The 15,099-nt window shown below is 35.7% G+C and overlaps 1 protein-coding gene and 1 pseudogene across 1 annotated transcript; both read left to right on the top strand.

The window, feature by feature from the left end:
* Window positions 1-378: 378 nt before the first annotated feature.
* Window positions 379-678, top strand: LOC111524547 (keratin-associated protein 22-1). The gene has a single exon (XM_023189748.1). It carries the CDS (start codon window positions 406-408, stop codon window positions 550-552), a length of 147 nt encoding a protein of 48 aa, XP_023045516.1. The 5' UTR covers window positions 379-405; the 3' UTR covers window positions 553-678.
* A 7,454-nt stretch (window positions 679-8,132) lies between these two features.
* Window positions 8,133-8,283, top strand: LOC111527336 (annotated as a pseudogene).
* The last annotated feature ends 6,816 nt before the right edge of the window (window positions 8,284-15,099 follow it).

Below are 15,099 nucleotides of genomic sequence, written 5' to 3'. Positions count from 1 at the left end.
AATAAATAAATAAATAAATAAATAAATAAATAAATAAATAAATAAATAAATAAATATGGAAGCCATATGGGTTACTCTTGGTTGCTGGTAATATAGTTTAAATTTGACATCTGGAATAAAACAAGTCATCAAAATAGGAGAAGAATCTCTTATTAAAAGCACATTATTTCATTACATTCAACATTCCTGAGAAGCAGCAATGTTGTCTTGGATGTATTGGTTACAAGGAATATTTTAGATGGCTTCAATGCTAATTAGTGTGGAATGTGAATCCACCAGTGACTGTGGTTTGCCCCATATACCACCCATGAGGTATTTAAGTCCCTTATTATAAACTTAAAACTTTAAACTTAAAACTCCAGAATCTGACTGTGCTATACAACTGAGCCTACCTTTCTTGAAACCATGAGCTTTTATAACAACTCCCATGGTGGCCAGGGCTATGCCAAAGGAGGCCTGGGCTGCAGCTATGGCTGTGGTCATAGTGGCTGTGGCTATGCCTGCTACTGCCCATGGTGCTATGAAAGATCTTGGTTTTCTGGCTGTTTCTGAGAAATTCAACGTTGCTGATCTATTTAGGGCATTGTTTTATAAGCTATGTTTTCTTCCCGTGTTATTTATAATAACGACATTTTTTCTGTTCAAAGAGTGACGACTAAAATTTAGCTCATATTGCCATATCAGAATGTATTTGATCAATTAGCTGGAAGTTCCAACAATTTACTCAAACAAAAACAGAACCTTTGATGTGTTACTAGTATATGATTAATACAAATAATCTTAAGTATTTTCATTTGGGAAAATATCTAAATTTATTTTTTATCAAAAGTAATCTACAGCATTTTCCTACCTATATTTATTTATCTAGACTACCTATATTATTTGTGATTGTATGTGTGTGTTCATGAGCACATGTGAGGTTGCTGACCCACTGGAAACTTATAGTTGATGATGTGGATGTGTTAGGTCTGGCCAATAGCTATATTCAACCAGGACTTTAATAAAATGTGTTTTCATGGGCAGAGTCAAGTGGTACTAAAATTTACCTTGATCTATCAAAGCTTCATCTTCAATATATCCAATGTTTGACTAAAATCATTGGCAAAAATAGCACCCCCTTTCTCATCACTTTATTCTATTTCACATACATTATATTTTTATACTTAGTTGCATTTTTGGCTCTAGATAGTTGTAGCTTTTTCTCTAAATCCTATATTATGACTATTTCTTTTAACTCTGTCAAAATATACTCTTGAACTCATCCTATGCCTGGTGGCTGCATAGACAGCTCTTCCAACTGTCATTCCCATGTGGCCAGACAGAGTCCATCAAATTTAAGTATGTTTCTGCGAACCTTTTATCAATGTCATTATCTGCCACCTCAGGTAATACTTTGTTCATGAAAACACAAGTCTGATCCAAAATACAAGCTGAAAAGTATAGACTTCAGTTTGCCAGCCTTGGTCAAGTTAAGTAAAGCTGTTCTTCATTCACTCTACTTGTTATTTATCTGTTGACACTGATAAAATATAAAGCAAAAATATCTGTTAGTGACTAATGTTAGAATTTGGAGTTTCTACAACTGATAAAATATTCATATAAAATTACTTTGTTAATGGCTGTGATAGTATGAAGTTGGCTAAACTCTTAACTAGCTTCCAAATACATGATTTTTAACACATCTAGATGAAACAATAATGAAGAATATTTTAATTCTTCATCAATTAAAAGCAGACAACACATAGAGCCGTGTCACTCTGACATCTCCAAGTATTGACAGGCAGTGAAACTGAAGGGAGACTGAAGAAAGCATCTTTGTTAGAGCCTTGGCTTTAATTCTGCCATAGTGGGCAGGAATCTTAAGAGACAGATTCCCCAGAATGTCCTATTTTAGCATGGTCAAAAAAGTCAGAGTAAGAACTCTGTAAAAGCTATGACTTTGGACTCAATAAGCCAACATACTCAGAAAACTGCTCATCAAACATCAGGCTCTCATCAGACTTATTACATACTTTAGAAAAATTAGTCTTTGGTAATTGTTGTAAGGCCCCATAGCAACTAAAGACACATTTATTCAAGAAAATCTACGAAATCTAGGGTTAGTGAGAGACTTGACTCACTTGTTCACAATCAGCTCTTTTCACACTTCCTCCTCCAGCTCACCATGACAGACCCACCAGTTTGGGTAGTGAGACCAAGTTATAGTGCTTCTTCTCTCCCCATCTGAAGGGCTACAGTAGCTCTCCTCTGTGTGCAGGTGATTAGCATTATCTCAGGCTGTCTAGTTCTGTGTGGCAGGCACTAAAGTCCAAGTGAATGTGACCAAGAGGTATGTGTCTCCATTCCTCTACCTTTTTCCCACTTGCAGCGCCAGGGATCTACCAAAGGCATGACAGGCCAATTATCTTAAGCTCCTATCACCCTTTCCACCACCCTGATCATTAATAAGAGAGAAGTTTCATGACAAATATTGCAAGCTTAAAAAACTAGAGGCTACTGCCCAAACCCAGAGAGTGCTAGTAATGATGCTATGTCTCTATAAGAGAATAAGCAAGTAGTTGTTCCTATTCCCAGTTCTGCAGTAGTTGCTTCAATATTTTGCACAGGCAAAAGGCAAGCCATAAGAACATAAGAGACCTGAATCTTTTCTCAAGTGAGCTAGTTGATTTAGAAGAGCATGTAGGAGATGTAAACTTAAGTTTATACTTTGAAACAATGGCGATGGTGATAAGTAATTAAGAGAAAACTGCTTTCACCGTGTGATACAGTTTGGCTTGTTCCCACCTAAATATTACCTTGAATTATAGCTCTCATAATTTCCATGTGTTTTGGGAGGGACCCAGTGGGAGATAATTGAATCACGGGGGTGGTTTCCCCTGTACTGTTCTCATGGTAGTAAATAAGTCTCACAAGATCTGATGATTTTATAAGAAGTTTTCCCTTTCACTTAGCTTTCATTCTGTCTTGCCTGCTGCCATGTAAGACGTGCCTTTTGCCTCCTGCCATGATTGTGAGGTCTCCCCAGCCACATGAAACTGTGAGTTCATTAAACCTCTTTTTCTTTATAAATTACCCAGTCTCTGGTATGTCTTTATCAGCAGTGTGAGAACAGACTAATACACCCTGAAAGCAACCAACTAAACCATAGGCCAGCAAGTGTATCAGAGAGAACCAGACAAGATAGCCAGGAGAAGCCCTCTGGGTTCAGAGCAGATTTTAGGTTGGCCTCGAAAACTTTGACAAAGAATTCAAATTTATTCATTTTTTCCAGCTTAATTGAGGTGTCACTGACAAATAAAAATATATGTATTTAATATATGCAATGTGATTTTATATACACACACACATATACATAGTAAAATAATTACCACAGACAACCTAATTAATATATCCATAACCTTACATGATTACCTTTTCCACCCCTGTGGTGGGAACCCTTAATATCTACTCTGTTAGTAAACAGGTAAGACACAGAGTAGTATAGTACTTGCCAAGACTGGAAGTTGGGGGAAATGGGACATGTTAGTCAAAGAGTATTAACCTTCAGTTATAAGATGAATAAGTTCAAGAGATCTAATATACAGCATAGCTACTATAAACAATAATTGTGTATTTTATACTCATATTGTGTTATGAGTCTAAATTTAATTGAATCAGGTTGTGAAGCAGTTTATATCCAAGAGCATTGTCAAAAATTATGACACAATCCCCTAAAAATTATTGTGCCTAATAGCTGAGTGTAATACCAACAAAGTCCAACTGCTTATCAGAGAGAGGAAGGAAAGAGAAAATCTAAGAGGGGTAAGATGAAACCTCAGAAATACAGTACACATGCTGTAGCTGGGCCTTTTAAGGAATAACAACAGAAGTTTCATGCTGAACTCAGTAACACAGCCCAGCCTAGTGTGTAAGCAAATAAGCAAACAACAAGCTTGGGAAGGGGGAGGAGAGAGTATCTAGAGTTTCTACAATATAAAATCTAAAATGTCCAGTTGAGAGAGAGAGAGAGAGAAGATGTGAGAAACAGGAAGATATGACCATATACCAGTGAAAAACCAAGCAACAGATGAGAACATCCAGATGTTAAACACACTAGACAAATATTTTAGCCATTTACATATGTTCAAAGTACAAAAGGAAACCAAGCTTAAAGAAATAAATGAGACTCAGAGACAGAGCAAGATGGCAAAATAGAAAGCTCCACCAATCGCCTCCCCCACCCAACAAGTTAACAACTATCTACACAGAAAAAAACACCTTCATAATAACCAAAAATAAGGTAAACACTCATAGTACCTGTTTTTCACTTCATACTGGTGAAGGAGATACTAAACAGATAGAAGATACAGTCCTGAATTGCTGATGCCACCCCTCCCCACATCTTCATCAAGGGCAACCTGGTGTAGGGAGCATCTCTGGATCCTGGAGGATGGAGAACACAGCAATTGTGAGACATTAAACTCAGTGCTGTTCTGTTAGAGCAGAAAGGAACGCCAGGGCAAACTCAGCTGACACTCACAGACAGAAGGGAGCATTTATACCAGCCCTGACCAGACGGGAATCACCAATCCCAGTGGTCCATCTTGAGTGCCTGCAAACCTCTCCATCAAGGGCTAAAGTGTTCTCTCTCTCTAAGTAAACTTGAAAGGCAATCAAACCCATAAGGACTGCAACCTCTAGGAAAGTCCTAGGGCTGAACCAGCCCAAGAGCCTGTGGACTGGAGGGAAGGGGAGAATGCAACATACTGAGACACCGCTTGGGCAGTGAAGGGAATGCTGGCTTCATCTCTTCCATAACCTTAGGGGCTACACAGCTCACAGCTCCAAAAGAGTCCTCTTCCTTCCCTTTGAGGGAAGGGCTTTGTCTTGCATCTTGGATGCCAGTTCAGTCACAGCAGAATAGGGCAGCAGAGTCATGAGGCCCCCTTTCCAGGGCCTAGCTTGCAGCTTGCAGGCAACATTTCTAGACACATCCTGGGTCAGAAGGGAAACTACTGCCTTGAAGGAAAGGACCCAGCTTTCATCAACTGTTAATGAAAGTGCCCTTGGGTCCTGGATAATGGGGAGTGATACCCAGGTACTAGACTGAGGGCCTTGGTGAGCCTCTGAGATTTGCTGGCTTCAGGTGAAACTCATCGTCTTAGCCCAAAAGCTTCTTAAGCTGATAAACAACTTTAGAAAAATCCCAGCATACAAAATCAATGTGCAAAATTCATGAGCATTTCTATACATGAACAACAGACAAGCAGTCATATCATGAATGAACCCCCATTCACAACTGCTACAAATAGAATAAAATACCTAGGAATGCAACTAACAAGGGAAGTGAAGGACTTCTCCAAAGAGAACTACAAACCACTGCTCAAAGAAATCAGAGAGGACACAAACTAATGGAAAAACATTCCATGCTCATGGATAGGAAGAATCAATAATGTGAAAATGTCCATATTGCCCAAAGTAATTTATAGATTCACTGCTATTTCCATTAAACTACTGTTGACATTCTTCACACAATTAGAAAAAAAACTATTTTAAAATTTATATGTAAAAATAAAAGAGCCCGAATAACCAAGACAGTCCTAAGCAAAAAGAACAAAGCTGGAGGCACCATGCTACCCAACTTCAAACTATACTACAAAACTATGGTAATCAAAACAGCATGGTACTGGTACAAGAACAGACACAAAGACCAATGGGGACAGAACAGAGAACTCAGAAATAAGACCACACACCTAAAACAAACTGCTCTTCAGCAAACTTGACAAAAAAAAAAAAAAAAAAAAAAAAAAGCAATGGGAAAAGGATTCCCTATTTAAAATACAGTGCTGGAAGAACTAGCTAGCCATATGCAGAAAATTGAAACTGGACCCCTTCCTTGCACCTTATACAAAAATTAACTCAAGTTGGATTAAGGACTTAAAAGTAAAACTCAAAACTATAAAAATCCTACGTGAAAATCTAGGCAGTACCATTCAGGACATAGGCATGGGCAAAGATTTCATGATGAAAACAACAAAAGCAATTGCAACAAAAGCCAAAATTGACAAATGGGATCTAATTAAACTAAAGAGTTTCTGAACAGAAAAAGAAACTATCATTAGAGTGAACAGACAACCTACAGAATGGGAGAAAATTTTTGCAATCTATCCATTTGACAAAGGTCTAATATCTGGCATCTACAAGGAACTTAAAAAAATTTACAAGAATAAAAACAAGCAACCTCATTAAAGAGTGTGCAAAGAACATAAACAAACACTTCTCAAATGAAGACATACATGCAGCCAACAAACATATGAAAAAAAGCTCAACATCACTGACCATTAGAGAAATGCAAATCAAAACCACAATGAGATACCATCTCACACCAGTCAGAATGGTGATTACTAAAAAGTCAAGAAACAACAGATGCTGGAGAGGTTCTGTAGAAAAAGGAAACTTTTACACTGTTGGTGAGACTGTAAATTAGTTCAGTCATTGTGGAAGACAGTGTGGTGATTCCTAAAAGACATAAAGTCAGAACTACAATTTGACCAACAATCCTATTACTGGGTGTATACCTAAAGGAATATAAATCATTCTACTATAAAGACACATGCACACGTATGCTCATTGCAACACTATGCATAACAGGAAAGACATGGAATCAACCTAAATGCCCATCAATGATAGAATGGATAAAGAAAATGTGGGACATATACAGCATGGAATGCTATGTAGCCATATAAAGGAACGAGATCACGTACTTTGCAGGGACATGGATGGAGGTGGAAGTCATTATCCTCAGCAAACTAATGCAGGAACAGAAAACCAAATACCACATGTTCTCACTTATCAGTGGGAGTTGAATGATGAGAACACATGGACACATAGAGGGGAACAACACACACTGGTGCCTTCCCAAGAAGGGGACATGGGGAGAGGGAGAGCATCAGGAAGAATAACGAATGGACGCTAGGCTTAACACCTAGGCGAAAGAATGATCTGTGCAGCAAACTATCATGCCACATGTTTACCTATGTAGCAAACCTGCACATCTTGCACATGTACCCCTGAACTTAAAATAAAAGTAGAAGGTTAAAAAAAAAGAAAGAAAGATATGTATTGTATGTGAAAAAACTGTTTTTAAAATGCCCAACTGTAGGTGTTTAGGGGTTTGATATTCTGTAAGTGCCTGAAACAATATAGAAATGCAATTATTTGTATAAACAAAGTAAGATGTCAGAGTAACTAATTTCTGATGATTTGGTGTCCAAAAATATTGTGGCATTATTTGGGATCAAAAATTCAAACTTAGAATTTGTCAATATATACTCTCCAACTTTCACAAAGGCAATATTCCCATTATCATCTAATTGCCAATTTAGAATATCATAGTGCCAGTCACATCTCCATTTTCACCAATCTCTATTCTTCTGTTATGGGTTGTAAACTTAAGTGTCTTTAAATAGTACATAAGCTACAAAGCAAGAGGAAATAATTCACAAAGGAAAGAAGCAATCTGTAAAAATTTGATTGTCAGAAAACAGAGTTTCATAAAGACGGTAATTTAACCTTGTATCTAATTCCTGGGATTGGATTTGTTCCTCTTTCTATACACCTTTGGGCCCTAGCCACATGTGGCCATTGAAACGTGAACGATAGTTGACCAAATGAAGATGCGCTAAGTGTAAAATACACTCTGGAGTGTAAAGACTTAGCTCACCAAAAAAAGAAAGGATACCAACTATCTCAATAATTTCACACTATTATTTTATATTATGATTATGATTACACATTAAAATACTATTTTGGACTTATTGGATGAAATAAAATTCTTACTTTTTAAAATTTTTTTTTATTATACTTTAAGTTCTAGGGTACATGTGCATAACATGTAGGTTTGTTACATAGGTATACTTGTGCCATGTTGGTGTGCTGCACCCATCAACTCGTCAGCACCCATCAATTCATCATTTATATCAGGTATAACTCCCAATGCAATCCCTCCCCCCTCCCCCCTCCCCATGATAGGCCCCGATGTGTGATGTTCCCCTTTCCAAGTCCAAGTTTTAAAAAGAAAATTATGCCATTGAAAATTACAAGGATTGAAATGAGAATTGTATTATATGGACAGCCTCAAGAATTGATGTATAAGCTTTGTGCAGCGACAGTATCAAAGCCAGTGAGGTTTATCCCAGGCATGATTATTGCTAACTAAAACTTTTTCATATACCCTGCCGTGATGACTCGAAATAGTATTGGCAATTTTTGACAATCTCTAAAACGACTGAATTTAAAAGGAGATGATGTGAACTGACAGAAGTAAGGATATATGAATGATCATAAAATAAATTAATAGAGATTATATAATCTGAATAACAGAGGTGAAAAAAATAAACAGAGCCTCAAAAAAAGTGTAGGAAACCATTAAGTGTGCCAATGTACCCGTAACGACAGTACTAGAAGAAAAGATAGGAGAATAAGAAGCAGGAATATTTGAAAACGTAATGGCTATAAGCTCCCTAAATTTTATAAAACATTAACATAGAGCTCAATGAACTTCCACAAAATTAATTTCAAAGAGATCTACACCAAAAACACATAATAATAAATAGGTCAAAATACAATGACATAAAGAAAATTTTGGAAGCACCAAGAGAAAACTTATTTGTCACAAAAAAGAAACTCCTAATGAAATTAACAACTAATGTCAAATCAGAAATAATGGACGTCAGAGGGCAGTAGGATGACATATTTATATTGCTAAAAGGAAAAAAAAAGTCAACTGGGAAAAAACTTATGTCCAACAAAAATTACATTTCAAAAATGAGGAAAAAGCCATTTGATAAATATCTGTACATGTAACATACGATATATTCTCATTGTTGGGCGATTTATTCTATATAGACCCTATTGACTATGTTGTTCAGATAATCTGGATCTTTGCTTATTTTCTGTATACTAGTTTTATTAGTTTTTCAGGAGCTTTGAAATATCCAAGTATAATTGTGGATTTGTCTATTCCTGTTTTTAGTTCTATCAACTTTTCTTAATGTATTTTGAGGCTCTGTTACTTTTTGCATGAAAAATTAGAATTTTTGCGTTTTCCTGGTTGAGTAATCCATACATTGTGTTATATTTTTTCTTTGATTCCTGTAGTTTTCTTTAGTTTGAAGCCTATTGTATCAGGTATTAATATGGCCATTGCTGTCTTATTTTATTAATGATTGCATGGCATACTATTTTTATTATTCTACTTTCAGCCTACTCATGTCAATGAACATTAAATGAGTTTTTGTAAACACAATATAAATAGGGTGATGCTGTGTTTTTTTTTAAATCCATTCTGCCAACTCTGTCTTTTGATTGGTGTATTTAAAACATGAGCATTTAATGTTAAGTATTGTTATGTTTGTGTCTAAGTATGTTACTTATTTGTTTTTCTATTTGTTTGCTGTAAGTCTTGTTGCACTGTTTACTTCTCTTGCCTTTCTATGCTTTTCTTGAACATGTAGCATCTAAACGACTCATAATATCATCGATTGTATACATTTGCACAGTTTTTCCAATGCTTCCTCTGGGTGGTATAATATACACATGTAACTTATAAGAGTTTACTGGTATCAATACTTACTACTCTTAATGAAATGTGAAAACTTTATTTCCAATTAGGTCATTTTACAATGTCTACTTTTATGCTATTTTTCTATAAAATAGTGTCAGAATTTTCACTCATCATATATGATTTCTAAAACTTATTAGGAGGAGGATAGCCTATTGTATGTAATCATAATCTTATTCTTTAAATTATACCTTCTTGATGTTTCAGGATTTCTTTAGCATTTTCTTTCTGTTTCAAGAGCTTTTTCTAGACAATCTTTTAGTATATGCCTGCTAATAAAAAATTATTTTAGTTTTTCTGCATCTGATGTTTTTTAATTGTCCCTTTATTTCTGAAGGATAATTTTGCCAGTGTGAAATATCTCATGGCAATTTTTTTATTTCAGCACTCGAAAAATATTGTGCTATTCCCTTCATCACTGCATAGTTTCAGAGGAGAAATCAGTGGTCATTCAAAGTGGTGTTACCCTATAGGTAATGGTAATGTGTTATGTCTGTCTCTCTTGTTGCTTTGGGTTTTTTTGTTTTTTGTTTGTTTGTTTTTTGAGACAGGCTCTCACTCTGTCACCCTGGCTGGAATGCAGTGGCATGATCTCTTCTCACTGCAACCTCCACCTCCCAGGTTCAAGAAATTCTCCTGCCCCAACCTCCCAAGTAGCTGAGGCTAGAGGCCTGCACCACCATGCCTGGCAAATTTTTGTAATTTTACTGGAGATGGGGTCTCACTATCTTACACAGGCTGGTCTCAAACTAGAGGCCTCAAGAGATCCTCCCACCTCCACTTCCCAAAGTGCTGGGATTACAGGTGTGAGCCACCGCACCTGGCCTTTCTTGCTGCTTTCAAGATCTTTTCCATTGTCTTTACTTTTCATGGTTAGGTATGATAGTTTGGGTGTTAATTTTGTTTTGTTCTGTTTTCTTCTTTAACCTGAATTACTTATTGACATGTCCTAAATAGGGGCAGTGACTATTAATCTAGAATTACCAATTATAATATAAATACCATTAAAATATTAGATTTCAATGATAAACAAACTTATTCAAAGCCCCCAGGAAAACAATTACGCAATTTACAATAGGAAAAGAATTAGGCTATTAATCGGAATTTTCAAAAGTGACATTCAAAGAAAGACAAAAAGAAAAGCATTTTAAAGAACCTAATAAAAGAATGCGTTATCCAAGGTCTTTATATCTAACAAAGCTGCCCTCCATGTATCAATGGATTAGAACAACAGTTTCCTACATTCAAAACAGTAGACATTTTTGCATCCACAAGACCATGTAGAGTAACACCCTGGAGGGTGAGCTTCATCCAATCAAGGGATGAATAAGAAATGTTAAGCAAAGTATTGAATAATATATATGAGTACGTATGTGTCTGTGAGTGTGTGGGGTACAAACATACGTGTTTTGGTATGAATATATATGTGTATGTATGTATGTGATGATATGAATTTGGTGTGCTACCAAATATAGGGATTAGATGGGAGGATTAATAATATATAAATAATGTATTTTGTGATGGAAAAGTAGTTATGATCCAACTAAATGACAAAGAGATAATAGAAGAATGGAAGAGGAAAAGAGAACAAGCTAATTGTTGTTTTATAGACAAGAGAGGAAGTTATTTAATATTAATATAAGCTATTATGTCAGATAATAATATGTTAAATTTAAAAGGAGGTAACTAAGAACATTAAAATTGGTGTATATACAAAGGTAACCAGACAGCCACTAAAATAACTATAAACCATCAAAATACCATTAAATTTTTTTTATTTTTGTGGGTATTCATTAAAACATAAAGAATAGGACCAAACACACCAGTCATAGCAATACATGTGAATTTAATTAATTAAAGTAAACATTTTAAATTTGACTGCTGAACTAAGCCTATTTGTTTTATATAAACACCTGAAACAAAATGATTTCGAAATGCAAAATTAAAGCCATGCACAAAGGTGTCTGGGAAAAATGTTCCAGTAAAGAAAATAACAACTCCACTATCAGATAGATAGAAATGAGGGAAAAGGCATTAAAAGTGATAAAGAAGAAAACTTACCAAGCAAGAGACACGCAAATCACAAGGTATCTATTATATTTACGTATATTTATGCACCAGATAACCCTAAGACCCCCTTTATGAAGACACAGATACCAGATACATGCCACTGAGAGACATAAGTAGAATCACACTAATAAGCAACACTCTTGGAACAAGACAGATCAAGTGGAAAAAATAAATAAGCAGAGATAAGATCTAAACAATATATTCAAACAGTAGCTCTCATTTATACAGATTGACCTTTATACCCTGATGATAATGACCTTTATACCCTGATAATAAATAATATACCTTTTTTCTCTGGTTTTCATAGAACATCCACAAAAAGGTCATAGATCATGTCCGGCAGAAAAAAATTCATTTTATACAACAGAAATGATGGGAAAGGTACTCTCTGATGTCACACAACAATATTAATAACTACTAACAAGAACAAAGAACAGAAAAATTCTTTAACCTGGAAAGTAACAAGCCTTATACTTAAAAAAAATTCTTGTGTGAAAGAAGGTACACAAATATAATTACAGATTTTAAATAATTAATGTTAGTTTAATCTGTAACAGAGCCTATGAGAAATATTTTTGAAAGTGGTTAGGAAAAATTCGTAGCACTGACACGTTATCAGTAAAAATAGAAGAAAATAAATTAATATTATGAAATATTAATTATATTTCATTAATTATATAATATGAATTGTGTTTTAGCTCAAATATTTTCACAAGGGACAGTTAAGTAAACAAAAAATCCACAAAGATTAACATAATAAACAGAGAAGGAGATATTAATGAGGTACGAAAAGAAAAAAATACATGTAATGACATGAAAAGCTATTATTTGAAAGATTAACAAAACTTATAAACTACCTGTTAACATGATCAAGGAAAAAAATCGAGAAACCGTATGCAAAATTAAGAGTAAGGGGGAAATAAACATTTAAACAGAAGACATTTGAAAAACCATATGAGACTGGTTTGCAGAGCTCTACGTACGTAAATTGCTAATGTCCTGGAGAAGTGAAGATGACCAAAATGAATACCTTTATCTTAGAAATCATAAACAGACTCATTTCTTTAAAATTAATGAAAAAAATAACAGACCCTCCTCAAAAAAGACATATATGTAGCCAACAATCATATGAAAAAAAGTTCAACATTACTGTTCATTAGAGAAATGCAAATCAAAACCACAATGAGATACCATCTCACACCAGTCAGAATGGCTATTATTAATATTAAGAAGTCAAAAAAAGATGCTGGTGAGGTTGTGGAGAAAAAGGAATGCTTTTATACTGTTGGTGGGAGTGTAAATTAGTTCAATCATTGTGGAAGACTTCAGTGATTCCGAGAAGACCTAAAGATAGAACTACTATTTGACGCAGCAATACCATTACTGGGTATATACCCAAATGGCTCTAAACCACTATATTATGAAGACACATGCATGGATATGTTCATTACAACACTATGCACAATAGCAAAGACATGGAATCAACACGAATGCCCATCAATGACAGACTAAAGAAAATGTGGTACACATACACCATGGAATACTATACAGCCATAAAAACGAAGGGGATCATGCCCTTTGCAGGGACATGAATAGAGGTGGAGGCCATTATCCTCAGCAAACTAACTCAGGAACAGAAAACCAAACACCACATGTTCTCACTTACAAGTGGGAGCTAAATGATGAGAACACATGGACACATAGAGGGCACACAATGGGACTACCAGAAGGTAGAAGGAGAGAGAGCAGCAGGAAAAATAACCAATGGGTACTACACTTATTATATGGGTGATGAAATAATCTGTACAACAAACCCCTGTGACACAAATTTACCTAAGTAGCAAAACTGCATGCGTACCCTGACCCTAAAATAAAAGTGTTTTTTTGTTTGTTTTGTTTTGTTTTGATTTGCTGGAGTGCAGTGGCGCAATCTCGGCTCACTGCAAGCTCCGACTCCTGGGTTGAAGTGATTCTCCTGCCTCAGCCTCCCAAGTAGCTGGGATTACAGGCACGCACCATCACATCCAACTATTTTTTGTATTTTTAGGAGAGAAGGGGTTTCACCATCTTGGCCAGGATTATCTCAATCTCCTGACCTCATGATCTGCCTGCCTCGGCCTCCCAAAGTGCTGGGATTACAGGTGTGAGCTACTGCGCCCAGCCAAAGTTTAAAAAAAAAAAAATGACTTTAAGGGACAGAGTTTTTAAATGAAAAATAAAAATAAAAATTAACAACAAAAAAAGCCCAAACCCAGATGATTTCTGAGGAGACTTCTACCAAATATTTAAAGACAAAGCAATCCCAATATTGTATAAATTGTCAAAGAGCACTTAAAATGTAGGACAACTTCCTAATTCCTTTTATGACGGGTGTATAATAGTCCCCCCTTATCCGAAAGGATAAGTTCCAAAATGCCCAGTGAAGTCTTGAAACCATGATAGTAACAAAGCCTATATATAGTATGTTTTTTCCTGTGATAAAGTTTAATTTACAAAACAGTCACAATATGAGATTAACAACAATATCTAATAATAAAAGGAACACATAACAATTACTGTTAAAAACAAGTTATGCAAATACGGTCTTTCTCTCTCCCCTCCCATCTCTCTCTCTCTCAGAACATTTTAATATTTTCTCACAGTGGTTGATCTTGGGTAACTGAAACTGCAGAAACTGAAATTATGGTTAAGGAAAAACTACTGTAGGCATTGGATTTGCAGTGAGAAGAATCAACATACCCCGTGATTCCTGCCTCCAGATGTCAATACTCTTGTGTAAGCCCCTCCCTGTGAGTAAGGGCGAGACCTGTTGCTTTTAGCCAATAGAATATGGTGAATGTTTATGATTATGTGTGCTTATGTGATTATGTTCCATAACACTGTAGTACCCATCTTGCAGGAGTCCCTTGCTGGTTTTGAAAAAACAAGCAATTATGTTTCGAAACCTCTTTGACGAGGAACTGTGAGCATCCTTTTGGAGCTGAGGGTAGCCTCCAAAACACAGCTTCAAGGCACTGCAACAAATGGCCAGCAAGAAAATGAGCCCTTTAATCCCACAACCGCAAGGAACTGAATTCTGCTAACAAAGGCATGACCTTGGAAATGGGTCCTTCCCCAGCTAAGCCCTGGGTACAACCACAGCCCCATCTAACATTCTGAATTGCAGCCTTGTGAGACTTTGAAGCTTCTCGGTTTATACCTGAAATAGTGTTTTTATTTAATTATTATGGCCCACCATGCAGGCCAAATAGCTTTATAACCTATTACTAGCTTAGAGTATACTAGATTGTAAAACTATTCCTTCAGTTATGTCTCATTAAAAAATAGTTTCTTTAAAATGGAAGATTCAATGTGATGGATATAGTAATAAGCATTTATTTATTTTAAGAGATATTTACAAGAAGGCTTGGGAAAATTAATTTTTTTCT

Source organism: Piliocolobus tephrosceles, chromosome 19 (genome assembly GCF_002776525.5).
Source record: "Piliocolobus tephrosceles isolate RC106 chromosome 19, ASM277652v3, whole genome shotgun sequence".
Taxonomy (NCBI): Eukaryota; Metazoa; Chordata; class Mammalia; order Primates; family Cercopithecidae; genus Piliocolobus; species Piliocolobus tephrosceles.
The sequence above is the reverse complement of the archived record's forward strand: the minus strand, read 5'-3'. Positions and strand labels throughout refer to the sequence as shown.